We start from the raw sequence: 27219 nt of genomic DNA, 5'->3' as shown, positions 1-27219 counted from the left end.
CTGCTCAACATGGATAATTCTGGTTCTGAAACATGGGCAGCTGCCAGTGTTCATTATTTCCCTTCTTTTTAATCATACTGTACATGTGTAGACACATATTTCTAAAGCCATTTCTTTCTGCTTTACTTCTTTATGACTGTTCTGTTTTTTTATGGTACTGCAGATGTTCATTACTTGGTTTTGTGGGATTTTTGTGATGTCATGTGTCCCGCTACTTCCATAAGTGGATTATTTGAAGATTGCCTCTCCCATTCACATTTAACAGATAAGAAATACCTGTCCATAGAATGAATTAAGACCAGAAAAATATATCTTTTTCTTAGGAAAAATTTAGCAAATATTGGTGTTGGTACAGGTGAAGTGTTCTTTTTCTACTAGGTACCTTAGCTAGTAATTTTTTTTACCAGAAATAACTCAAAAATAGAGACAACTTTTTTTTCTCACGGTTAGACACAACTCCATCTACATCAGGTTTGGGAACACATCCCAGTCCTGTGATCCTGTTGGTAGAGCCCTGTAGAAACACCCAAATTCCCTTGTGCAGAGCTTTCTGCAAGTGTTTGCCTCATCTTTCTTCCATGCACTTGTCTACACAGAAAGATGTCCTGGCGCAACTGTATTGGAAGTATGGGCTCCTGTGTCTCCCCATACCAGTGCTGCTGTGGGATATAATTGGGTTTAACCTGAAATAATCAAACAAACACGAAACAGAAACACCACTTCCCCCCATTTTTCTGAGATAAAGTGACTCTTTTGGGAGTTGGGATGAAATAGCTACAGTAGAAACCTTATTCCAAGTGTAGAGATACTACTGTTCTGCACTAGCACAGCTGGAACAGTCTCCCAGGTCCCTGTTTCATCCTGACTCCACTGAATTCCTTGGCATCTTTTAATAGGTCTCCTGCTGTTAGGTCAGATGCTTTTCCAAATTAAAAGGCAACTGCATTGCTATCTCTCTACCTGGCTTAGCTAAACTTCCTAATAATATTACTTCTTCTTAAATAGGTGTGGTTGTAAGAAGAGCAGGCTTAAAACAGCCTTGAAACCCACTTCATAGCCCATAGTCCAACACTTGTTTATCTGTAAATGACAACTGTAGCACTGTGTGAAAGCATTGTTAAATACTCATTTCTATCATCTAGCACACTGCCATGCAATATAGTGCAAAGAAATTCTACTGCAAAGTTTTGTATTCACTGCAATATGGCACTTTCAATATTTAATATGCAATACTGATTTTATAAATTGCACTTTGTGGTACTGCCAAGCAAGAAGAAAAGGAAGAACTGAACTCTTCTTGCTGTGTAAGAGATGCTAAATTTGTGTAATTTGCAGGAAAAAAACAGACCTTAAAACCTAAATGCATAAATAATAATGTGGATGCAAGTTTGCCTCAAATTTTCTTAGAAGAATGCATTTGCTATTCAGGCACCATATTTGTGGTGACATAACATAATTTTATATATATAATATATTTACATAACAGGCATGAGTAGCCACTCTCTATTATTTACCGTGTCACTCAATGGACAAGAAATAACCAGCTTTGAATTAAAAGGAAAGAAATCAAACCAATCCAAAACTCGAGCTTGAACTGCTACTAACAATCACTAAATCAGACAAAAGCACTGTACAAACATAGGAAACTAGTTACAAGTTATCCTTCTGTCTTGTTATCCCATTCCTAGAAGTGACTAATGCAGGCTGACCCCCAGAGTGACCCCCAGGCTGACCCTTCAGGGCATAGGGTCGGTCTTCAGTAAAGAGCCAGTGATTCCCTCTACCCAGTGAGCTGGGGGTGGCTTACAGGGCCAAATACCACAGCCACCTCTGCCATCTCCTCCACACACAATCTGTTTCCTTAGGGCTGAAGGAGAGGAGAGGACAGTTCACTGGCTCGCTTTGGGCATCCAGTGAGCTCCATCTGAGCTTGAGGTTATTTGCTGGAGGCAACCCCACAGTGAAGGGTGAGAGAGGCGCACGTTTAGGAGTCCCTGGAGGGATAGGCTGGCCCCCCTGATTGTATGAGGGGAGCAGCCAGAAGTGAGGGACTTGTGGCAGGTGGTGCTGAGCATCTGCTGCTCCTCCGCATATCTGAAATCCAGATGGTCTCTCCTGTCTGTCAGAGCCAGCTTTTGGACAGATTGCTTCCTAGAAGCTCTGATTTCATGGAAGCCATGAAAGGCTAGGTTTTCAAAGGCTTTTATCATCTTAAATTACTTAGGGGCCCCCAGGAGGACATAATAAGGGTCTAGCTGTGCCATTACCATCATGATGGGTGCAATGGGCTCAGGCCCTCTAAGCAATGGAGTTGGGAACTGATGGACTTAAAACATTGCGAGAGGCCTGCCTCAGGGAGGCTGGGGGCTCAGGACCCTTGGAAAATCTGGGCTCTTCAGCTCTGTAAACCCATCCAATCTATCATGTTGGGCATTTGCAAGCCATTAGCTAGTCTGCCCTACACCCATAGGTGTGCAGTTCTCCCCACTGCAAAGGAGTCCCTTCTTGCCCCATTGCAGCATGGCCAGCTCATTCTCTTCCATGTGAGCCGGCTTGCAAAACCTGAAGTTACATTGTTGTGGTTGTAAAACTCTTAGTACTTGGGACTCTTACTGCTCTCTTTAACTCACTAGAAGTAATGAATCCCAGAGATTAATTTTTAATCCCTCCTTATTTTCTGTTTATTAACTTTTTTTCTCATTTCTCTTTATTTTTGGAGTAAATTGGAGCTGTTTAGTTTTCAGACTGATTCACTTAAGGTCTGGAGGAGGGAGAATAGATCCATTCCTGTAATTCTGGTATTAAATACTCTTTCAAAATGAAACAAATGAGAATAGTTATCTATGAGGCATATTAAAAAAAAAAATCAATTCCTTTTTTCCTTGACAGAGAGCCATGGGCTGGTTCCCTACTTTGGGACACAGGGTCGCTTTTAGCTCCTGGAAATTGGATATGCTCCATGGCAGCCCCTCAGGATTTTCTCCAGACAGTCTCTCCTAGATGGCTGAATTTGAAGAGCAAGGCCATTACACATTTGACAAATCAACTGAAATTCTGAGTGGTGAGTAAGCTATCATGAAGACAGTTCTGGTCCAAGATTATGGTGTCTCCCCCCACCATGGACAAAAATTAGTTAGCTTGGCAATGGAGATAAACATACACACAGAGACTTGTTCTAAGGTGGCAGATAAGGCCACGCAAAAGAAGAAAAAAACCCTCCTGATGGATTCCTGGAAAACTCCAGCACTTGGGGAGACATTCCCAGAAATTGATAAAAGGATTAAAATGAAGAAAGGAGTGATATGGTATGGAGATAACATGGCCTTTTTTCGAGCACATCCTGCCTGCTGGGAACTCAGGAAGTGGACCTTTGGGCTTATTTCGTCTGTCTATCACTCCAAAATTAGTTTACTGACTATAGCCACTCAAACTGCCTAAAGAAAAAAGGTATAAAAAGAGATTGGATGCAAGCAAAAATCATGGAGAAGTTCCATCAACTCTGCGGAGGTAACCTATGGGCAACCTCTTCTTCCTCCATCTTCTCGGGATGCCTTGGAGTGAGCGACTGCTTTATACGTAGATACTAATTTTACTTTTGCTCCATAGTACTTTAAAATTTCTCCTTATTACTTTGTTGTAAGTTGCTTTTGCTTTATAATGTGTACTTTTTTGCTCTACTCAGTCTTTTTAAGTTGTCTTACTTATTTGTAAGTTGCTTTTGCTTTAGTGTCTCTGCCTATGCTTTGTATTATTATTATTATTACTACATAGTTTTAAGTGTGTTTTTTTGCAGTTAGACCCTATTCCAGACACAGTGAACCCCATAAATTGTCACAAATTTGCATTAATAAACGTATTATTTCATGAACTGTTAGAGTGAGTCCATTCTTAGATGCTGACAGTTTCGTCAATGGTGAAATAACTCATAGGAGAAATTTGCTGAAGGGATTTTCTACTGCTATTAAGTGCAGTCCCTATGTATAAAAGGTATCAAATGTCCTGTCTGTCTCAGCAAATCTGTTAGCAAAGGGTCTCATTAGGTGAGACACTACCAGACTGTTTTGGACATTAAATGGCTTTGATCTCCTAGAGGGGGGACACTGATAGACAAAAAATAAATTAATACATGTTGGACAGAAGATTCTTCTTTTCTGCCCCTTTTAACGTGACAGAAGATGGTAACAAGAAAGTGGGGTGTCGTGAATATTCTTCTGCAAAAATGCAGATTAACCTCTTCCCAAGTTGAGAAAAAGTGCACTGAAATGTTTAAAAAAGCTGAAGGAAAAGTTGTGAAATGCAGGGACCACCTTAAAACTCTGCTTGTGAACTGTAAAGAGAAACAACTGCTAGAAAAACAAACAACCAAATTGGTTGTTGGAGCCAAACAGCCTCAAAAGTCAATAACTCATCCAGATATGGGAATCTGGAAAGGAGATATTTGCTATGATAAAACCACAGAAAACTGTAATTCTAATGAAAATGAATGTAGTGTTTTGCACAATGATTCCTGCTCTCCAATAGAGGTGGCAAAAATGCAAAAAAATACAGAGAAACTGGAATTACAATTCGAACAACAAAGTGTGTTTTGTGCACAACAAAAATCTAAAAAATTTACCTCCTTCTAAACTGATTAGTGACGTTGAATATGTGGTTTTAAAATCAGAAAATCAAGTATTAAAGTTATTGTTAACCTATAAGACGGGAAACAGGAGAACAATTGAAAATTCCAGTTTCTGAACTTGCTGCTAAAAACAAGCTGTTTAGAACTGAAGCGAGCAACCTTAAATTTTCACTTGCTACAGCAGGCTTCGAACAAAACGAGCTGCAGGTAAAAGAGGTGTTATATGCTAAAAAAGAAAAAAAACTGCCAGCGAAACTGCTTGCTCTTAAACACAATCAAACAAAGCTGTGGAATGTGCATACATTAGAGAAAAAAATACAAAGTGTTAGACTCACTAAAGTTAGTGTTTGCCAAGCTACTAAAATCCATCTAAATAAACAGTTGCTTGCTGCTAGCCTTACGATTAAAAACTGTATCTGCAGGGTGAAACAGAATTTTCGTAGTTGATACGAAAACCAATTAATATTAACTCTCTATTACAGGCACTTGTGTGCCAACGCATTTCTACTAGCAGCTGCTGTGCTTAATATCGTGAACTTAACAACTAAAATACACCAAGCCTACTTAGGTATTCATGGGGTGGTAACAATTCTCAAAGAAAAAAATTTATCACTCACTCAGGCTTTGTTAATTTTCCTGTCTGTTTGGGAAAAACTGTAAAGAGAAAATTGTGGATTAACTTTTGCTGCAAAAAACTGCATACTAATTTTTTGACTGCTATTAAACTATCAAAATCTGACCTTAAATCAAGAGAGATTAAAATCCAGTCAGTGCAAAGGTAGTGGGATGCTGAGAAGCTGCATCCACTTTCCAGACAGCATCCAGCCACTGGAGTAAACTGACTGGAACAAGTGTTACCTACAAAACTGATTAAGTTAACTCATGGCTCCAGGGTGAGAAGCAGAAGCCTGCAAAAAACCCCAATGAAACCCAGCTCAGTGACGCTTGTCAAATCTTTACAAGCAGTCTCACTCCTTCTGATCAAAGATGTGATTCACCCCCAAACTCGGAGATTAAACTGTCAAAACTAAGTGGCAAACACTTCGTGAAGCCAAAGTTGAAAATTTTTTATAAATCTTAAACACTTGTTTCTAACCAACCTCACTAGTTCAAGAGTGAACCAAGCATATTTCTTTTCTTTCCTTCTGTTTCACAGGAATATGCATAAAAAGAAGAAAGCATACTTCAGCAAAAACAATGTGATCTTATACTTCCTCTTGTTTTTCTTACCTAGCTGTTTTATTGCAAAGAATTAAACATCAGTGCTTGACTTTTAACCACTGTGTTAAACAACCTGACTCATTAAGTGATAACCTGTAAGAGAAACTCCTTTGGGACTCGTGTTTTTTTCTTTTTTTCTTTTCCTCTTTCTCTAGGAATGCAACACACACACTGACAACTGAGTGAAGAGACTGCCAGTAAATTTCTCTTAAATTCTTTTCACTTTTGTAATATACACAGAAACTAAGTCTACACTCGATGAATTATTCCTTTGGTTGTTTTTTTTTTTAATGATTAATTTATAGTAGGACGAATTTTCACCTCATCTTTTTATAGGAACAAGCTAAGAGAGAATCAGAACTGTCTGAGACCGATGAAACTTTTAATAATTACTTAGATTATTAGTTTATTAATTCTTGTAATTTGTTTGTGTTTTCATCAAGAACCATTTGTTGGAAGACCAACTATTAACCAAGTTATATAAAACAAACCATTTTATGTATTGTTAGTTTAAATTTTAATAAGTTTACTTTGTCTTTTCTTTTCCCTTTACTAAATATGAGAATAGGGTGGAAAAAACTTATGAATATACAACTTTATTTCAATTAAATAAAAAATTTAAAAATTCAACCAATTCAACTTGGAAGTAGATACCAGGATTTACGCATGTCTGAAATTATATGAATATGTATTAACTTTTCCAAGTCTTCCTCAGGAGACCCTGGATTTATTAAAATGATTTAACTAATTTTTTCTGCCTGTCTAAAAGGAAAGACAACTACAGAATGCAAACAAGACCTGCAAATAAAATATAATAATAATAAAAAAAACTATAACCATTTTTTAAGAAATACTTATATTCTCCTAAGTACTTTTTACTTTACCTTACTTCTCTTATCTATGCTAATCAATCATTGTTAAAAGAATGTGATAAGAGCAATTCACCCACTGAAGAAAAAAAAAAGGGGAAAAACAATTTAACACAACCTATGCTTTCATCTTGTTTATAACAGAAACAAGGTATAGAGTTATCATTTAATTTTATAAAATTTATGTGTGATGGGGTGATCATAAATAAAAAATCTGTACTTCTAAGTATACTTCTGCTTAAACTAGTTTTTGTAAACAGAAATGGACCATCACAAAGAAGAATGGAAATCAACTCTTTCTATCTCTAAAAGGAATTAACAAAAACATCATCTCAATAGGATACTAAATTAAAAATAATGCTCTAAATGCATGACAACAATGTTATGCCTTGTTGTAAACTATACTAAAAAAAGAAAAAATAGATATGCCTACTTTTTTAAGCATGAATACTAACATAACTTTAAAATATACCTTTAAACAGACCCCAACTCTCAAGTGAGCTTGGGCCTTCAATTCTCAAATGAGTCAAGCTGTTGATACAAAATAGTATTTCCACAATTACACCATCCCTGACAACCTTATATGTGGAATGCAATTAATATCCTGAGAACAGGACTGAAAGTTCTAATAATGTGAGCTCTCAAATATTAATATATTAATAAACTGGTTACGATTACCACTGACCTAAGTAAATCAAAACAACCATCTACAACTTTTCCCTTTTAACTCTGGGAACTAATCAATGGCCTTTAACAAATCTGTTATCACAAGAGGGAATTGATTAAAAAAAAAAAGAAAAAAAAGATCATCAGTCAATCACAGATGCATTTAGCATCATCCAAACCAATGTCTCTTTGACTCTAAGACGTAGCCAGACACACTGATGGATACAATCAATAACAACTACTATCATAAAAGAAAGGTGAAGGAAAAAAACACCTTACCTATTAAAATTCAAAACATGATTTGGAATAATACAATTAATTTAAATATATATATATTAAAAAAAAATAAATCCTGGTGGTATCTAGTCAATTTTACCTATGATCCCACCAGCAATACAATTACAGCTTTTCTGCTGACAGTACCTTAAAACTAAATTACCACAGAACTATGCTCTACCACCTAGAGCATAGAATACGAATATGAAAATAAGAAAATTCTTCTTTTCTGCCCCTTTTAATGTGACATTTGTGATTTAAATTTTACCTTTTGGTGAAATCTTTAACAAACTTGGCTGTGTAGTTTACTTTAAAAAACGAGTTATAGTTATAAACCCTGCTTTTTCAGGCCACTGGAATGACAATTAATTCTCACTTTTGTGCATTCAGGGCTTGAATCTGGAAGGAAAAAAAAAAAGAAAACAACCCAAAACCATGACAATTTACTTCCTCCAGCAGAATGCCATTTTCCATTTCTATAGCATTTTCCAAATGACTTACATAGTTCTTGTAACATCCTGATGAGGTAGGCATTACTTCCCCATTTTACAGATAGCAACACTGGGCAGAGAGTCAAGTCAGGAATCCACCCTGGACATCCAGGTAGAAAAGGTGAGGACAAAAAAAAGCACTGTTTCCTCCTCTGCAATTGCTCTGTTTGCTCCAGTGGGTGGCAGTCACCTTGAGGCCACTCCTCCCCAGCTGCACATGAGAACAGGCAGAAGTAGCTGGATATGAACATCCTGACTCCCACCTCCCCAGTGCAGTGGCCATCACTGAACTGATGTGCAGGTGGAGGCTGACTGAAGAAGTGCAAACAAAAGCACAGTTATGATCTGTTCCTTTGTCCAAGTCATGACCTAATCTGTGGTTGGATTTGATAACTTTCCATGTATCGCAAAGCAGGTCTGGGTTAGAACTGGGAAATCATCTAAGAATTAGATACTGAGGCTACTGACCACACACACGTGCACGCACACACATCTCTCCAGCAATGCTAGGTCAGAAGAATATATACAGAGAAGTCAATGAACTATATATATATGTGTGTGTTAGTATGATTCAGTGCATTGGGGGCAATGGCAAGTTCTAGAGAAACACTTAGGTTTAAATGACCATTAAGCCTTTCTACCATCTCCATGAGTAAAATGCATGTTTGATGTTTTTTCTTGGCTTACTCTTACTTGTATAATAAACCTTCGTTCCATCACCACTACTTTTAACTATAATACATAGGGTAAACTAGGGTACCTCATTACAATGGGATGTGCAATACACAATCGACAGAGCAATTGTCTGAGCTGAATAGTCTGAATACAAGTAAGAAGAGCAAGTGAGCTTAAACAGTAATATATCCCAATTTACAATATAAGCAGAACAAGTAAAAATATTGCTCCCCATCTGATCCTTTCTTTCCCCTCCACTACTGCTGTGCCTGTAAGACTAGCCTGGTAAACTGGATGCACTAAAAAATAAGGATTTTGCCTCTTGGAAGCTCAAAAAATGATACTAGAGAAAGTTTTCTGATGGCTAACCCACACAGACTGCTGTCATTAGACAATTCAAATGGGTAGAATAGAGAACCCTTTTCACACAGCTGTGGAGAAACAGAAAGAAATAGCCACTTCACATATCCCAACGCTGCTTCTGAAAGTGAGGACAGGAAATAAAAAGAAAGAAAAAAAAAAGGCAACATATTAAGAGTCTTTGTCACTGTCCATAGAACCATACATATCTGCCAGCTTTTTAAACCGAGGTCCCCAGTCACTGAGGTAATCGTAGTCCTGATCTCCGTCTGTAGTCACCGACTCCAAGGAGCTGAGGGACTCGGCCACAGAACCATTACCTTCATATGCGTAGGTTGCTAACGAGTCATATGGGGGGGCTGTTGGATCTGTATCATTTTCCTTTAACCTTTGGTTAATGAAATCTCTGACATCCGTGTTATCCCGCGCTGTTGCAGTTCGCCGTGGTATAAAAAGTGTTTCAGGCACAATGTCTCTGCGCAATTTATTATCATCTATGGCTTCGGGATTTCTCAGTGTGCCAATATCAAATGCCTGGGTGTCTTCCTCTCCACCACCTTCATCGTTATAACTGACAATGTTGTCTCTGATGTCTTCTTTGGAAATAATCAAAGGCTCTTTTTTCCTCTGCCGCCTCAGTGCTGCAAACAGCACCACTGTAACTAGAAACAAAAACAACAGTGAAAGAAGGTTAATCTCCAACTCCATTAAAGCCCAGAAGAAATGTCGCACCTCAGCTCGAATTTGAAGTTTTAGAAAATGTTTTGCAAAACTGAAAATGTGCGTGCCAGGTTTTCAGGCTGTGCTTGCTCTGCCTGTGAGTTCCTTGGGAGATGAAACGGCATGGATGTGCACTAGAAGAAAGGCGATGTCAAGCTTGTAAGAAGCCAAGTGGAGTGTCATTTTGTCAGGAGACCCTTTGTTACTCAGAGTCATAATAGTAATTTTGACGTCTTGAGAACAGAACTAGTTTCATGATAGTTGGGATGGAAGAAACACTTTCTTCAAAATAAGCAAAGTCAGATGTTATTTACCTCGAACCTCTGGGACAATATGTGATTTCTGCTATGGACAAGGCTGGAATCTACTGAGCTTAGCAAAGCTGAATTACAAGATAAGTAAATCTATCCTCCTCTGGAAAAAAAAGTCTGCAATATGGAGTGGATTTTGAGCCAGCATAAAGTCTGAGTTTTATTAACTTCCGTGAAATGTTTTTACAATGTACATCACCTTAAAAAAGAACATGGTTTAAATCTTAGACTGATGATATATGATAAAGTTATTTTTTAATCTGCCAAAGGCAGATTTCTGAAACATATTTTATGTCCTTCATTTTAAAGTGTGCGTGTATGCATACATATACTTTTCATTTATTTGGAGGGAAGGAACTCTTTCAATGACCCTGGTCCAAATTTTAATATTTTTGCTCAATAATGACTCTCAGAACTGTTGGAGAAGTGGACACAGAGGATGGAAAGGAATACGGTAAACACTTTCCTACTAGGAGCTAATTTCAGATTTATCAGCTGGAGTATACATTAAGGCAAATGGCTGAACATTGACAAATGAAGAGCAGCAAGGAGCAGAGATGTATTTCTACTATCAGTGTTGCTTTGGTAGTTTCAGGTCTGCATTGCCCAGTATTTCACCTCTGCTGTGCAAACTCCAAGGGAAGACACATCTTGCTGTCTTTATAGCTCTTTCACAGCAAAGGAAAGCAGAAATGCCTAAACTCATTGATATGAGATGATAAGGTGGTTCACAATTATCTTTCATGTCAACTGTGTTTCTAAAATGTATGTGAGTCAAAGCACAGTAACTGTTAAAGACTTTTTTTTCAGTCCCTTCCTCATTTGTAACCTTTTAAAGGGCAGTGGCAAGGACTCAGGATGTCCCCAAACCGAAATCAGCCCACTGAAACTTGTCATTCTTAGCTTCCTTCGACAGACAAAAAGCTGGTTTGTTGGGGTTTTTCTGGGGGGATTGGGGTGAGGTGATGTTTGTTTCATTGGTTTGGGGGGATTTTTGTGGGGGTTTTTGTTTGTTTGTTTGTTTTTATATTATGAGCTCCCCTGTGGGATCGCTTAGAGCAAGAATATTATCTGTAGGTGTGCCTAAGCATGTTGTAGAAGATGTGTTTTTTCTCTCCATTGACTATGGAAGGATACCAAGAAGACAGAATAAAGTAGGAAAATGCTGTGCCTTATTGTGGGAATACTGGGAATAAAGAAGGACATCTGTCAATACAAGCTGAAATAAGTGAGGTGGTGAAACTGAAGGAGAGATGGTTCAGACGGCAGGAATTCAGGCTTTCAGCCTAATGATGAGAATTCACTTGTGTTGTCACAGAAGGGTCCTAATCTGAGTGATGCCTCTTTGTGCTGCTGTGCAAAAATGCAGTAAGAGATAATTCTCTTCCTCGAGAGCATAAAGCTGTGACACTCCGTGGGAGGACTGGGGAAAGGTGCATGTGACAGAACAGAGATAGCTAGAGAAAATTTCGGAGAACTTAAAAAAAAGTGTCAATTTTGAATGGGCTTCTGGAATAGTGACTGGTAAAATGGTCTGAGAAAGCGCAGGAATGACACATTTTACATCGAAGGGTTGCTGAAGTAGCTTATTACAAAAAAGGTGTTACACAGAACATGCAAAGATGAGACTTTGACAGTTATATGTCACATGTCTGATATGTAGTTTTTACTATTTTGTGCTGAACTTGCAGGCAAAAAAGTCCATGAGAAGTTACATGATAAAGTACATCACCTTTATTTGCATGTCAGTGTTTAGCAGTATCTGAGGCCTCTTGATAAGTTGCTAGACTTACTCAAACTCCAAATAAACCTAGCAATTTACAGTCACTTTTTGTTGCTGCTAAACTTTGAGCTGTGGTTCAGGTCTGCCCAGAGTATTGTTTTTCACTCAGTAGTGGTTGCACATTCAAACTCTGCAACCAACCTGAAAATGGAAAATTATATAGCTGAGTTAATTGAAAATCTGCTTATGGTGCATGGTGGCGTGAGCAGTAATTGACATAAAGTGCTGCTTAGCACACAGAATCAATTATTTTCGATTGACATAAAACAGGAAATCGTTTAATGTCAGATTGATATTAATGAGCACAGTTGTACTAACGAGTGCAAGACTACCTACAGCATTACATTTCTTTTTCTGGTAAGGAACTTAACACAAAGTGAGCTGAACCCTTAGGGGCAGTGATACCATGTTTTGAAAAATGAATTTAACAGTGAATTAAAGATAAGATTGTTATTGTGGGAATCTTTTCTGAAAATGGGATAGTACTTATTTGAGCAAGCCATACTATACCGTTAGTCTGAGAATCACAACGTGGCTTTTGACTCATTACTGGAGAGGAAAATTTTGTTAATAGTGAAGGTCAGGATGATTCTGCAGTGGTGTTGAGCATGTCCAAGGAAGATACTAGTATGGTAAAAAGAGGCAGAATCACTGAGGAAGTATTTTCTCCCCTGCTTGCCCCTACTGCTATAAAACCGATCTGACTCCCTTCTTTCCTGACTAATAACATCTCCCAGAGAACAGCCTGTGTTGTATTGCACAGTTCTCCGCACACCTACAGACTCTGCCTAATGGCCATATCTCTGTTTGCAGTACAAGAGGGGTAGAACTTCAGAGGAATGTGAGAGATGTTTCAAACTGTTCCTATATATATATATATAAATATATATATAAATATATATAAAAATATATATATATATAAAATGTTGACCACCTGTAAATGTGAGCTCTGTATATCTTCCACATCCAGGATCCAACCTCTTCCTATTCACAGGTCCCTGAAATGGCACCCTGCAGCCTCTGAGAGAGTCCTTTAGAAGCTTTCACCACAGTTTTCCAACAGAACAGAAGCACTGAGACTTGTTTCTCCTCAGTTTAGATATTGGAAGTTAATTCTTTAAAACTAAGTTATCTGGCCTTCTTCTATGGTCAGTGTAAAGGGATGGACACCTGCACACGGTGATGAGTCTGGTCCTCCTCAGATACCAATAAGGAACAGGATTAATGTCTCTCTACAGCTGTCTCTTTCCATTGAGCGGGGGGTAGAGCCCAGCTGTCTCCTCTTGCTTGTACATTGCTCACTTTTAGATAACTAAGATTAGATAGGTTGTATTCTATACACCCTATCTGTAGCAGCCCTCAGAGGAGGAAACAGAATAATATACATGCAGGATAAGACAAGAAGATGTCTTTACTTTGTCCTAGTCTTGGAATAATCATTATAGCAGTGCAAAATAACCATGAAAGCAACAAAATGTCCCTGAACTACTTACCAAGCAATATAATGATACAGAGAAGAATGGCAATAAGAGCCCCAGTGCTAAGACCAGTAGGGTGAATCAAGGCTTCTGCATTGCAGGACAGCATCTTGCCTCGATGGTCACAAGCACATACTCGAATAGTCACTGTTTCAGTGCTGCTCTGGATAGGGTAATCATTGTCTGATATTACCACTGGCAAGAAGTAGGTACTCGTTTCATGCCGGTTATATCTGGTTTTTCGGGTGAAAATCCCTGCTGTGTTATCTGGAAATATACAAAGCATGCATTAAGTCTTCATCTGAAGACTGAAAGCAAGAAGAGATAATAAGAAAAGTCTTCCCAGAAGTTCACCTCTGTTGTCCTGTAGTGTAAAGTTTGAGCTGCTGGCTGCCTCAGGAGCTAAGGAGAATGAAAACTGATGTCCATTGTAAGAGTCGTCTTTATCAACAGCACTTAATGTTTGTATCAGCTGAAACAATAAGAACAGAATTATTTTCAAAATCAGTGGACTTTATTTATGTAATCTAGGATTGTAAAGTAATCTTACTCATTTTTTTCTTCTGTTTTTAGGCAAATGATGTTGCTATAGTGAGCTTAAGAAACGTGATGCTGTTTAGCATTACCATACTATTGTATTCTATACCATCAGCCAGTAACATAATGAATTTGAAAGTTGGCAGGAAAATCATGTTGAATTCAACAGAAGGCTTGAGTTGATGCCACTCCAGATGGGTAGGAAACCTTTGCATGTGATAAGCAATAGAGACGAAAGGTGAGACAGTCCAAGCTGACTGTTTATTTATCTACCCAAATCTCATGTCACAGAATTAGTGTGGCTGAATCTTCCAAATTATCTGCTACTTTGAACTACTTAGCAATAGGACAGGTTGAGTGAGAGTTATCTGGCATAAAGTAGTTGTATCACAGACAGGACCTGTAACAGTTACAGCCCTGAAACAGTTTTTGAAGGAGACAGTGGAGATGCCTGAATAAAGCAGAGAATCATGGAATGAAAATGAGTCAGGGATAACAAGGTGCAGTACAGAAAATAACAGTCTAAAACAGTCCTGTTAGCTGCAAGAATACTAAGTGAAATCAGATACTGCGCAGCCACTGTTTAATTTTGCAATTAAGTTTGATGCAATGCGAAGTACACCCTCTTGATGAGGTGATGCAAGAGCAGTAGCAAAACTGATTTAATTTGGAATATTTTCTTAGTACAAGGAGACAACACACCTGTTCTGCTTTTGCATTTTCACAGACGAAGGTTTCGTAAAACATGGCAAACTCTGGAGCGTTGTCATTTACATCCAAAACCTTAATGAACACTGGAACACGGCTGCTTTGTTTTGGGTTGTCTGAAATGATAAAACCAGAATGAACAGAGATTTTATTTAGCCCAGCTTCCAAGGCAGTGCAGCAGAGGAAAAGGACAGACTTCTAGGCTCATTGCCTTAATTCTTCTCACTCACAGCGCTTCACTTAGATTCTGTTGATTTCTGGTGAATGCATTATGGATGTATGTAGTATCATTACTCTGATTCTGTGTAAACTAGAGTTAAGACTGGATAGGACTCCAGGATTTACAAATTCCTCTGAACATTCCAAGTATGATTATGAATGTATTCGTGATATATACATAAATATAATACTGGACCTAAATTAAATCTATATATTAGCCCACTGATACAGTTTGGTAGCAACAAAGTATCTAGAACACACCTCCTTCCTTAGCTCTGAAACAGGATGACTGAAGAATCATGAAGATGGAATTGAATGGGTTTTTTCCTCTCCACTTGTTAAATATAATGTTTTGTCCCCACAAATCTTGTGACACAGTTCCTTAAGCTACCATGATTATCATTATGTTATAGAAATAGTAACTGCAGCTGTGATCACAGATGTTTTCTAATCTGCTATAAATTGATTTGGTTGGTGTTCCAGAGTAAAAACTAAAATGTATCGTCTGAAGACCATAAGCCCTATATAGAACCTGCAGATCCCCATATGTAAACAATTTTTTTCCCTGTAAGGACTGCATTGTGCCAAGAGATTGAATTTCACAAGAATATTCCTGAGTATAAAATACTGATGAAAATATTGTCATCTTTCTAGATAAAAATGAAAACATCTGGAAATGCACCATACGTCTATGAGGGAAAGAGTGTAATTGAAATTAGTTTCATTGAAAATAAATACCTTCCCTCTCTCTTATATGAGGGCTCACACTGAATTTTGCTATGTTAATTTCCTACCCATGTTAAAATAGTTTATTAATGCATTTTAACCTATGACTCAATGAAAAAAATGTGCAATAAAACATAGCAGATCTAAGAATCTATGTGCTTCTACAAGCATTAACTACAGTAGCTTGTTGACTTTATTATTATATTTATTCATTATAGTAGCTTGTTGACTTTTAATAAAAGTCCTATTACTGTATTTATCATAGTTTTATAAATTTAAAAATGCCTTCTCCAAAATAGGCACTGTGTATTTGTATTACAGAGCTCAGTCCCTGGGACAATATATTGTGCTTTAATGCTCCACAGTCCTACTGAAGTTAGTATGAGTCCATTAGGCACAAACTACCTTCTAATATGAACCATTGGGCTAAATTCATTCAATGAATAAAATAACAGTTTATGTATAATATAGACTAGGCTGAATTCTACGCTAAAATACATCAATAGAAATGGTGATTTTTTTTATAATAGGCAGAAATCAAAGGTATTCATTTGAAGTCACAGGACTATTGGCAAGACTATTTCATAAGGGCATACTTTTCTAACAAATACATTCAAATATATTGGCCAATGTATTTTTTCTCCTATCAAGAGTTACAATTGTTTTCTTTCCTGCTTTTTGAACCACGAATTACATATTTTCATTTTATTTCTAGGTGCTTAAGGTTCTCACAATTTAAAATGATACTGGACTAAATTGTAGCTTCATAAAAACTCTATGAACATGAGTCTTTTTTCTGATTTAAAGGAAATGTAAGTTTAAAGATGGCTTCAAGTCTTTTTTAATTTTTCTTTTTTTGTCATTGTCTTTCAAATTATTTGTGCAAGTTAATTTATGTAGGTTAATTTGTTTGCATTATCCTTTAATTACTGCTGGGCTCCATCTCCAAAAAAACCTCCATAAACTCCACAAACTGCTTAAATCTGTTTCTCTCTATAGGGATATGATTTCTGTTGAGCCAGCAACCAAGCTGTTAAAGTGGTTTTTTTTCAGAATACAGCCTCAAAATCCTGCCAATGTTTGATTTACCCTTAAATGTTAAGCAACGAACATTTAAAAATACTCTGGGAATTCTCTCTGGTAAATCAGCTGTAATTCTGCAGCTGTGACTCAGTAGACATGTGTACTGAGTTTTAATGCCAATTTGCCTTCTGCCTATGGCAGATGTACTGACCTAGTGCTTCACCAACTATTTGTCTGCAGCAGTCGCAGCACGACTGATTCTGTGGGCTGCTGAGCAATTGCAGCTCATACTGGTGAAAAAGAACATTTAGAAATGGAGCAATCTACACTTATCGACAATTTTAGACCAAGGCAAAACGAATTCTGTATCTTTTTTTTTTTTTAACTGTAAAATGAAATCAAGAACAGTCATCACTGAAAGGTGTTTCTCCTTATGACTTTATAATTTATTTTCTTCTCCATATCCAAGGAAGCACCCACCCATCTGAACGTGCATCCTGCCTGCAACTTGACTGGATTTTTTTTTTTTTGAGATTACTTCACTGAAATATACCCGGAGTTTAATGTGATAATATGCCACTGAGGCTAATCAGTGATTCCATGAAATTTGGTGGAATGGGACTTTAGGTAGCCTTGCTAGAAATTACTGGATTTAGCTAGGAACAATAAGCAGTGGTACTTTCAAGTCTAGTCTCTTGAGACTAAAATTAGTCCTGGATTCCAGAACAGTAGCTGCATTTCAACCAAGGAAATTGCCTTTGGAAGACATCTACCCTTGTTATGCCCAATTTGGTCTAGTAAAGCATAACCTAGGAAGTATCTTGTTGCAGCCTGGAAGGATTCAGCCTAAAGAGAAACGGGAATAAAGAGAAGCCAGTATCAGACACAAGAGGTTTAGCTGAGAGGGCTTGGCCCAGTAGAAGGTCTGTGCTTAGGGGAGGAAACAAGGAACCAAATGAGATTTTGTATGGATGCTAAGCTGGTTTTCAGACACTATACAATTTTCTATACTGTAGACTATTTCAGCCCTGCTGGGATCAGTGCAAACGTGCTTCCTAAATGTTGCTATTCTTTCCTTTTTAGGTGTTTATTTTTCCCCTCTTCCTCTAGCCAGGGGCTGCCTGTAGTGTACAACTCTTGACCCTAGATCACTCCTTCAAGGATTTAATGGAAACACAAACACCTAACAGTCAGCACTCGGTGTGCTGAAACCCCATACATAGCATGTAAGGCACAAACTTACAAGAGATGGAGAGAACTGTTAATGCCTTATCATTCCTGTAGGCTCAAGCTCCCTACTCTTTCACATAACCATCTGCTTGCCTCAGTAGCATTGTTTCACATCAGTTTTCAGTTTTGAAAAGACTTACACAATAAAGAAAGCTGGAGTCAAGTACTCTTTAGCTCTTAAGTTACACTCCTCACTGTTCAGCAGGTGATTGAGCCATACACATACTCACAACAAAAGAAAGTAGAGCTTATCTTGTTTCAGAAAAATGAAAAGCCATTTAGCCTCTGAGTTGCAGAAAGACTTTGTGACACTCATAGAACCGGTGTTTATATTAAATTTATCTACCATTCTGCCATAAACATAGGCACTGTGACTCTGCAAAAGCAAATAGAATTGAATTCCCTAATATTTGAGAACTTGATGTGCTTATAGTTAATGTATTACAATAAAAATGATTTTTTTAAAGGCCATCTACCATACATGTCCTTATCTTAGATCCCCGGCATTTCTACTTCTAAAATCAACATGACTAGTATTATCACAAGATCATTAGTTCAGAACAATCCTAAACTAAGCGACAGACTGATTTGTAACCACAGCTTGTAATTTCAAAAGGATGCACAAGAACTCAAAAGTAGAAATCCCTAAAACTGATTAAGATCTGGGCACCTAGCTCAGCCCAGCCACCTTAGCCTTTCTTGAAAACATCCAGTCTGGATGAGACTGAATTCAGCAAAGGAATGCAGTTTGGCTTTAAACCATCTTGTTTGCTGCATGCTAGTTTTTGATTTCAACAACCACAGTGAAAAATGGCTATTACTGATTAGAAAACACAGAACTGTCTTCTTTCCTTCCTGCTCAGCTAAGTTACCTCTTCATGAACCGTGTCCCTAGTAAATACAAAACTGCAGACAAGCTCTTGCAGAGTTACTACTTCTTCATTAGTATTGAGTGGAGTGTCCGTATAACCTGACATCTGTCCAACTGTGCTTTCCATACACACAGCTAGGAGGCTAAATTCATTACATCAGGGAGAGGAGCTGTATTTAGGTTTAACTTACTGATCTCTGCTGCTATTACTGTAATGTTGTGCCACAGCAGTGTTTCCCGGTCAAGAGGTTTTGAAGTGAATATCGAACCATTTCCTGAATTGATGTTGAATACTCTGTCCATATCAGTGTGACGATCTACAGAGTATCTGCAAATACAGAGACACGGGTTAGGGGAATGCTTTCCTTTTAATTTCTATGCTCTTAAACCATTTTCTAAGACTAGACATCAAACATCTAGCAAATGGGGTTTCCTTTTGTTTTCAGCACAGGCTTCAGAGTCTTTATGTATTCGCACAAAGAGCTAATTCTGAGTTACTGGATAATGACACATTGGAGGTTTGATTTAGAAGGTGGAGTATTGTCAGTGAATAAATGAATTGCTGCAGAATTTACATACCTCTGAGAATCATCAAAGCTTTGTTTTTAGTGAGAAATGTGAAGTCTGTGTCCTGAAAGATATGAAGTTTATTTTAAGGCTGAGTTGGCTTTCCCTTTATAAAACTCTCTTTTTATGGTTTGATATCTCAACTGTTCCAAATCATTTCTGATATAAAATTTGACGGCTGAGGTGCGTTTCTGCCTCTCACTTCCCAGTATTTAAAAAGGCTGCCCCACCAAACCAAGTCAGCATGGAATAGAGATTCATTATTCCACGGTACATATCACACAAAGGTTTGCTGTAACTCATTAAAACTAACATTCTCAGCCATGCTTGATGGTATCTAGATGTGAAAATGAATGCTAACAAGCTCTGGGGGAGCTCAGAGTCTAAATACAGATTCAAATTTTCAATCTAATCTTTTGCTTTTTCTGCTGAACTGAATGAATCCAAGTTTAAAAGCTGAACTCTCCAGTTCCCAGGAGAGGGTGCTACCACCTTGATCCAAATGCGGTGACTTGGTTTCATCTCTCATGAAGGGAAAATTCTTGCATAAATTATGTTTTGACAGAAATATGTCTCTGATGTTGCCAAAGCAAGAATGCAATTGCATTATGCTGCTCTTGTTTCAAGCCCAAATGTGTGCTCATGTACAATCCAGGACAGAGCCTTAGGAAACCCAGTGTATACCCCTGGTCTCCTTGCAGGCCATGTCGATGGAGACAAAGGCAGCTACTGCTGTCCCTTGTGTCCAGACAAGGATAACAATAATGGCTGAGCTGGTAAGCAGTCAGATGAAAACTGTGCCAGGAAAATGACTGGCAGAGTTTACTGCCACTACAGAACTGAGGGGAATGCAGAGGCTGAAGAAAAATTTCTGTTCCCTGCTCTGCCCTAGGAGCAGCTGCAAGACACGTCCTTTATTACGCATGGATTTCCTAGTGCCTGTGCAGTGTCTCTTAAATTCTAAGAAAGATCTTGCATGGATGAAGGAGGGAATAGAAGAATCTAGTTGAGACATGATTCTGACAAAAGTTTAAAATTAACTAACTTGCTAATTATCTTGTATCTATTTTTTTTCTTCCTTGCATATAAAAGAATGGGATATAATGTCCAGAGCAGATTAGACAGGTCTTACTCCAAAATAAGAATTTAAGTGTAGCCTACCTTCCTAGACAAAACAATTTGCACTAAACTGTTTTTCTTTTTCCACCTTAAACTTCTATGGAATAAAGCAAATGACATTTAAAGGTACTAGGACTAGCAAGCTAACTTTTTTTTGCTAGGACTTGCTCAGGCACACCTTGCTAGTTTTTCAGGAGTTCAGATTTAGTTTTCATTCCCTGCTGTCACTTTACTGACAATACTGCAATTTTGGCTGCACGACGTCAGACGTGGTGTCACTAACCTAGTTCCTTTATGCAGCATTATAATGCTACCCTCAGCTTGAAAAGCGATGCTTTGTCCGAATCTAAATAGCAGATGTGAATTTGTTGACTGGGCTGAAATGTTTGATGAAAACAAGTTTATACAAACTTGTCTGACTAGTTTATAGTTTTACAAAGTAAATATTTGATATGGTAAACATTTCATTTTAACTTTCATTCGCTCAGGCGTTGTATGATATTATGTTGGTATTTTGTGAATTCAATTACTTTTCAGATATTCTGCAGCTCATTTCCATATCTTTCAGCTGAAATACTTTGTTATTTCCATTTTGCAGTAAATCTAGATTTTCCATTCTTCTTTGAATCAGGATTTTCCATAGATTAGCTGTTCCAGTCAACTGCACTAGCATGTTTCAGGCTCTTATTCAGCAAAATATTTAAATAAGCAACTAGCTTTAGGCATGAGTTGTCCACTCACTGGGGTTTTTCTTCTTCAATTTTACTTTCACTCCTGCTTTAAATTTGGAATGAATCTGAAATATCTTAATATCTTAGCACTTTTTAATGTCTTAGTGTATTGTGTATTGTGATCACTATCTGCAGCTTTTAGAATTTCCCAAATTCAGTATCTGGATAAAAAAAAAAAAAAAGGGTTCTGGACTTCTTCTAGGATTACCAGAGGTGTAACACCGAGTATCTTCTTCTTCAAGATATTAAGAATTTTAAAATGTAAGTATTTGTACAGCCATACGTATATTCAGTCATTTGCACAGTGGACAGTTATACTCATAAAAAAAAACTCAGCAGAGAACAGTTTCTTAATGAAATGTTAATTTTATTTCTTCATATCCCAAAGAAAATACATACAAGGTCAATGCAGTTAAACTATATTCCAATTATACTATTAAATCTGGTCTAGAAGGATGATTTTAATAAGCTAGACTGTCACTTCTGTTTCTCAGTTTGCATAATCCAGTCTCTTTTGATCAAGAGTCTTAATTATGCTGAATTGGTGGTGATTCTGACTTATGGATCATAACCTAGTAAGAATTAATAAGATAACATCAAACTCATTCTTACATTTATTTAATGAAATTACTCGTGTGTATTTGTCAGATTTCAGGATTTCATCCCTTTCAAACTTTGAGGAATTGACAAGCTAGGAAGTTAAAAGGTATCTATGTAGATTAGAGTCTCTCCTTTTATATAATAGGAAGAAGGTAAGGGTGAAAGAGAGAATATAACACATGCAAATATGTTGTCAGTAAAATACACAAACAAAATTAAGCCTTACATTTGTTTGCAGATCATTTTCATCTGGGATACTTTAGTAAATCAAATCACAGCAGGAAGACAGTTCCAGTGACTGATGAACTTCATTATGCCTCTGAGGAGTTACTATAGCAAAAAAACTCAACTAGCAATTTAAAAAGATCTGATGTACAATACAGCAGTGCCAGTTTCAGCATTTTTTTTTTCAGTATGCAGCAGTTTATATTATTTCTGTGTAGATCAAACACAAGCAGAATGCAAAACTTTTTTTTTAATAACACATCTGGACAGTGGAGTGTTACTCAGGACTGTGTTAATGCCACGACATACAGATGCATATTCAAATATAGCTGGTGTATTTTTGTATTTTCTCAACATATTTTTTTTCACATTTTTCACAGCAAAGCTTAATTTATAAGAGATAGACTGATGAAACTTAGCTCTACCAATATAGAGGTCAGGAATGATTATGCAGTCTTACAACCGGGGCAGATATCTGCTTCATATTTTGCTGTTGCTTCATTGTCTTCTATGTTCAGCAGCTTGCTGTCTAATGTAACCACAAGTCAGGAAGATTTGTGGGTCAGGAAGGGATATGTGTGTGAATTTTTCATAATGCATTTTCATAATGATATTGTGAAGGTTTCCTTTAATGGAAGATCAAAGGGGCTTTCATCTAACAGAGTTAGGGCTCAGTTTGTTTTGGAAGAGAAATCTTCACTTGAATAGAGGAGAAAATGGAAGGTTTTCATTGTAATATGAAGTATCTAAAGATTTTATTTTTAACCTTCAAGAAAAATTGACAAGCAAGTGACAAGTCATATATATACAGTCTAATTGCATCTTCCCTGAAGCTCAGAGTGAAAATCGGATTTAGCATCTCTATTGCGTGATAGAAAAAAAAAATTACCTTGTCAAAAAGATGCAGACTCAACCCATGCCCCTAAATTCTAGCAGATACCCAAGATATTAGCACCATAAAATTACATTTATTGCAGGTTAACACCTCTCAGGCTACTGCTCTCTGCTGATTTCCTCCCCCTCTGATTTTCACGTTTCTTCTTGCTGTGTTTATTTCTACTACTCTAACCTCTTTCTCATTTTTATTTTACTTTTCCTTGTACTTTGCTGTTGCATATTATTAAAGTAAAAAGAAAACAAGCTTTCTGCTGCACTGCATCAGTTTTGACACTTCTGCTAAATTTTGCTCAATAACTATCTGATACTTTTATATGCAAAGTACCTATACTGTATTAAAGAACTGCCCTTTGAAAGTTAGGTAAGTTTTAGCACACACATTCAATTAATAGCAAAGAGCCGGTAGGCAGTACTCAACAATGAACAGCATAATCCCTATCCACTGTAAATCACTTATAATTAGGAGCTGGCGCTGGTGTGAAATGCAAATGGTTGTAGTTATCACCACAGGGAAGCACCCCCCTTACTCTCCAGTGCCATTAGATATAAAAAAGTAGGTTCCTATGAAGTCTGCAAGGGGCCTAGGTGCCACCCCAAACAATTTTTCATCTTCATGCTAGCATGCCCATGAAAACATGCTATAGAACCTGTTTATTCTGTCCCTGGGCTTCACAAAAGTCCGCAAAACATTATGGTACTCTGTAAGTGACTATGCTCTGCTGGCCCAGAACACCATATAACAGTTGCATGTCATAATATAAATGAAAGAAAGCCTTAATTAAACTTAGAAGGCTTAGTCTTGAACAAGAATTTGTGCAGGGCATGCCATGCAAACTGAAGATAATGAGACTTTCTGCAGAAACATTTTAGATTTAGCTTCTTCATCTAGAAAATTAAGATTATAATACGTACCCCTCTCACAAGATGAACTAAGACCTTAAAACTTACTCATGCCTCACAAATATAGTAAGATATCTTGATGAAAGATAGTTGTTTGCAGAAGTGGACTGGATTTTTATTAAACCTGCATTGTTCTATTTTGATCTAAAGACTACTATCGCATTTCCAAGGTGTCTAGCCAGAGACATGCTGAAAATTGACCTGAATTTAATATTGTTGTACTTCTCATTTCCTCCTCTCACTGCCTTGTCAGTAGCAATGAACTTTAAATAAAGCACACAACTATTTAAAAGTTCTTTTATATTCTATCCAATATGACTTAAGTACTCCAGCATATATTGAAATAATGTACCACTTAATTTACGAAAAATGAAGGTTTAGCTACTCCAGCCTTAACATTTCCTCCACTACCTTTAAGACTAGTTTATTGATTCATGGCAAGTGTAATTTACAAAGTTCATGAGAATGACTCTTTATCTTATTAGCCTTACACTGATACAGGTGAGATCAGAGCCTGTGTGCGCACATGAACTGATTTTGAGGCATTTCTACTTGTAGTTTAGAGGAGATAACTCTGACCTCTGTTCAGCAGGTCTGGACAGACGGAAGAAGAAAAGGCTGCTGAATCACCCCCCTGTCACGTAGCCAAGAGGATGAACTTCACTGCACTGGAAAATGTTAAAGGTGGAAGAACAACACTAACATCTTCTTAGTGCTCTTTTTGCAGTAAACTCTTTCATGGCAGAAATAACAACAGACATTAGTTACTGAAGAGATTAGGATGTAATTCAAGATGCAAAGGCCATGCAAACACAATCACACATAACGACATATGCTCAAGCATGAGAGATTATTTACCATCTACAATACTCCATATCTAAGCATGCCCTACAATTCACATTGTGAGAAGTGATTTTTTTTTGTGGTGCTGACACGATAGGAGCAAAATTAACGCTGTAAAAAATTTACGGACAAGCTGAAATAGTATATGCTTACTTGACAGGGTTCCTGGCAGCATCTGGATCCTGAGCAGTTACTGTTCCTATTACACTGTTTATTGGAACATCTTCTTTCACTTCCATTATGTATGCTGGTCTGCTGAACACAGGGGGTTCATCTACATCCTCCACCTGAATTCTGACTGTAGCTGAGTCCTTGAATGGCCCCAAGTACAGGAATCGAGGGTCTACGTGAGTATTTGCAGCTTCCACTTTGAGAATATATAAGTTTTTATTTTCGAAATCCAATGCCTGGCAAGAAAAAAAAAAAGGTGTGAGAAGTCTGTGGGGATTGCTGTGGCTTGCAGCCAGATGAGCCAAATGAATGGTGGGAAGTCATGGAGAGGCTTGAGCTAGATAACAAGAGCCTGAACTGGAATTAAAATGCTAAAAGGAATGAGAATGAAAGGGCTCTATGCCACTGATGATATAATAAGAAAAAAAATTCAAGGAATTCTATGCCTGGAACTCCTAAACACCAATTAGTCTTCTCAAACAACGTTAACTCTTTATGCCTGTTATTCTGTCATTTTTGGCATTAAGATGATTTCTTTTCTATCCCTTGCCTATAAGCAGCACACACTAAAGGAGGGAAGTTTTTCTAGGTATTGCTTGTTTAGATATTGGCATTCCATCACTGAAATGAAACACTGTGACATCTAGTGTCTGGATATCCAGGACCACCCATCAAGTCAAACACGATTTCATGATTGGCTATGACTATATCACACTGTTAAATGTATGAAGAAGCAGCATTTAGCAACTCTTTGCCACTGTACTTGGAGAAATGTGGAGAGGGAGTAGTCACCCCATTTTTCCATTGTATTGTAGAGGATTCACAGCTTCTGTCAGCAACAGACAGAAATGCAAATGGAGTTAGACTGATATCATAATCAGACCCTGGAAGGCATCTCCTAAAAAACAAGTAATGACAGGTGTCGTACTGATATCAACAAGCAAGTGCATCTTTGGAAAATCTACACAATGTCTATCTAGTGATGACTGAACCTGAACTGATGAAGGATGATATCTGTAACCTTATCAAGTTTGCCTGATAGCCCACTGTAAACAATATTTCTCAAACCTTTTCTGACAGCCAATGTGCAATGTAGTAGATGATGTCCACTATGATCTAGTAAGACACTGTGATTTTTTTTTCTAAAGCAAAAACATGCTGATAGATTTATTAATTACATTTTTACAAAATGTGAGTCAGAAGAAACTTGTCTATGTACTTTAATATATTATAGCTATACAATTCAACATCCTCTGATAATGCAAAATAGGCAATATGATACTAATTATTTCTGTGTTCTTAGCACCTTCTGCTAAGTGAGCAAATCCTGTAAGCATCACAGAGAGAAAATCACAGCTTGATGGTGGTGCTTCCTTGAGTTTTTCTGTGGATAAGTTCAGGCTGTATAATTTTTTCTCAGTCCCACCCCACTCCTTAGCTTATTTACTCTCTCAGCTCCTTCAAAGTATGTGCATTGGGGCTTAGTAATGGAAGTATAAGAGGAAGGATACCAATTGCTCATATAAAAGAAACTTTACGTGTGTTAAGATATTTACCTTTTTCACAGTTATAATTCCTTCCTGTGTGTCCTTGTCTGTGGTAATTCCAAACATGTCATATCCGTCCCCCTCAGTGATGCTGTATTCAATCTCTGCATTTTCATCCATGTCAGCATCATTGGCTTTTATCCTGCCAACTGGTGAGTCTAGTGGCATAGACTCGGGAGCTCTGAATTGATATGTGCCTACAGCAGACAGAGAAGGAAATTTTGTTAGTCAGTCTCATGGTACTTTGGACACCATCTCTCAGCCCACTGCCCATACTGGGCATGCACAGGTGAGTTAGCGAGTCATTGTGTCTTCAAGCCTTCCTGAGGCAAAAGCCTTCACCTTCTGCCATACTTTTAGGTGGATAAAAGTAACTTATTTCTCTATCTGTTTTCTAATATGGAGGATGGGCATTTTGCTTTGCTAGAAACATGTAATTTTAGCAACATATGTCCCTTTTAAGACATTCTCATTGTCTCTGCGGGCCATATCAGAAGTGTATATGAAAAACGTCTCGAGGCCAAAGGACAAATATTAAGAACTGTGAGAGGCCAATGCAGCTTAGTAACAGTAAAGCTGAATCCAGCTCAAATGCCTATTAAAAATATGCTACATTGAATTTTTTGTCTGCAAAAAAGGCTACTTGTGGAATGTTGGCATTATGAAGCTGTATCTTTGGTTTTTATATTGAAGACATTTATGTCCAGAGATGTATAATTAACTCATTGGGGTCAGAGTGTTATATTTCTTTTTAAGTTGCTCTAATTTAAATGGAAACTCTTTGCCCACAGCTAAGAACAGAGTTTGAACTTAAATGACAAGTTGCTTCCAATA

The 27219-nt window shown here is 37.5% G+C and overlaps 1 protein-coding gene across 2 annotated transcripts in view; it reads right to left on the bottom strand.

Annotated features, from left to right (window-relative positions):
• Positions 1-5980: 5980 nt before the first annotated feature.
• The window catches only part of LOC108494629 (cadherin-6), a 100861-nt gene continuing 79622 nt past the window's right edge, over positions 5981-27219 (bottom strand). The window contains exons 6-13 of one of the 2 annotated variants that reach the window (XR_001873923.1): positions 26395-26582; positions 24821-25074; positions 18977-19113; positions 14711-14832; positions 13826-13943; positions 13487-13738; positions 8408-9841; positions 5981-8291 (exon numbers count right to left, since the gene is read on the bottom strand). Coding sequence is in view for 1 of the 2 variants with exons in the window: in XM_017809388.1 (XP_017664877.1) it covers positions 9351-9841; positions 13487-13738; positions 13826-13943; positions 14711-14832; positions 18977-19113; positions 24821-25074; positions 26395-26582 (1562 nt within the window). In the remaining variant the exon portion in view is untranslated. Of the gene's footprint in view, positions 9842-13486; positions 13739-13825; positions 13944-14710; positions 14833-18976; positions 19114-24820; positions 25075-26394; positions 26583-27219 lie in introns of both variants that reach the window. The other variant, XM_017809388.1, reaches the window with a different exon arrangement.

This window comes from Lepidothrix coronata, unplaced genomic scaffold (assembly GCF_001604755.1).
Source record: "Lepidothrix coronata isolate B3197 unplaced genomic scaffold, Lepidothrix_coronata-1.0 Scaffold26, whole genome shotgun sequence".
NCBI classification, from domain to species: Eukaryota; Metazoa; Chordata; class Aves; order Passeriformes; family Pipridae; genus Lepidothrix; species Lepidothrix coronata.
The sequence above is the reverse complement of the archived record's forward strand: the minus strand, read 5'-3'. Positions and strand labels throughout refer to the sequence as shown.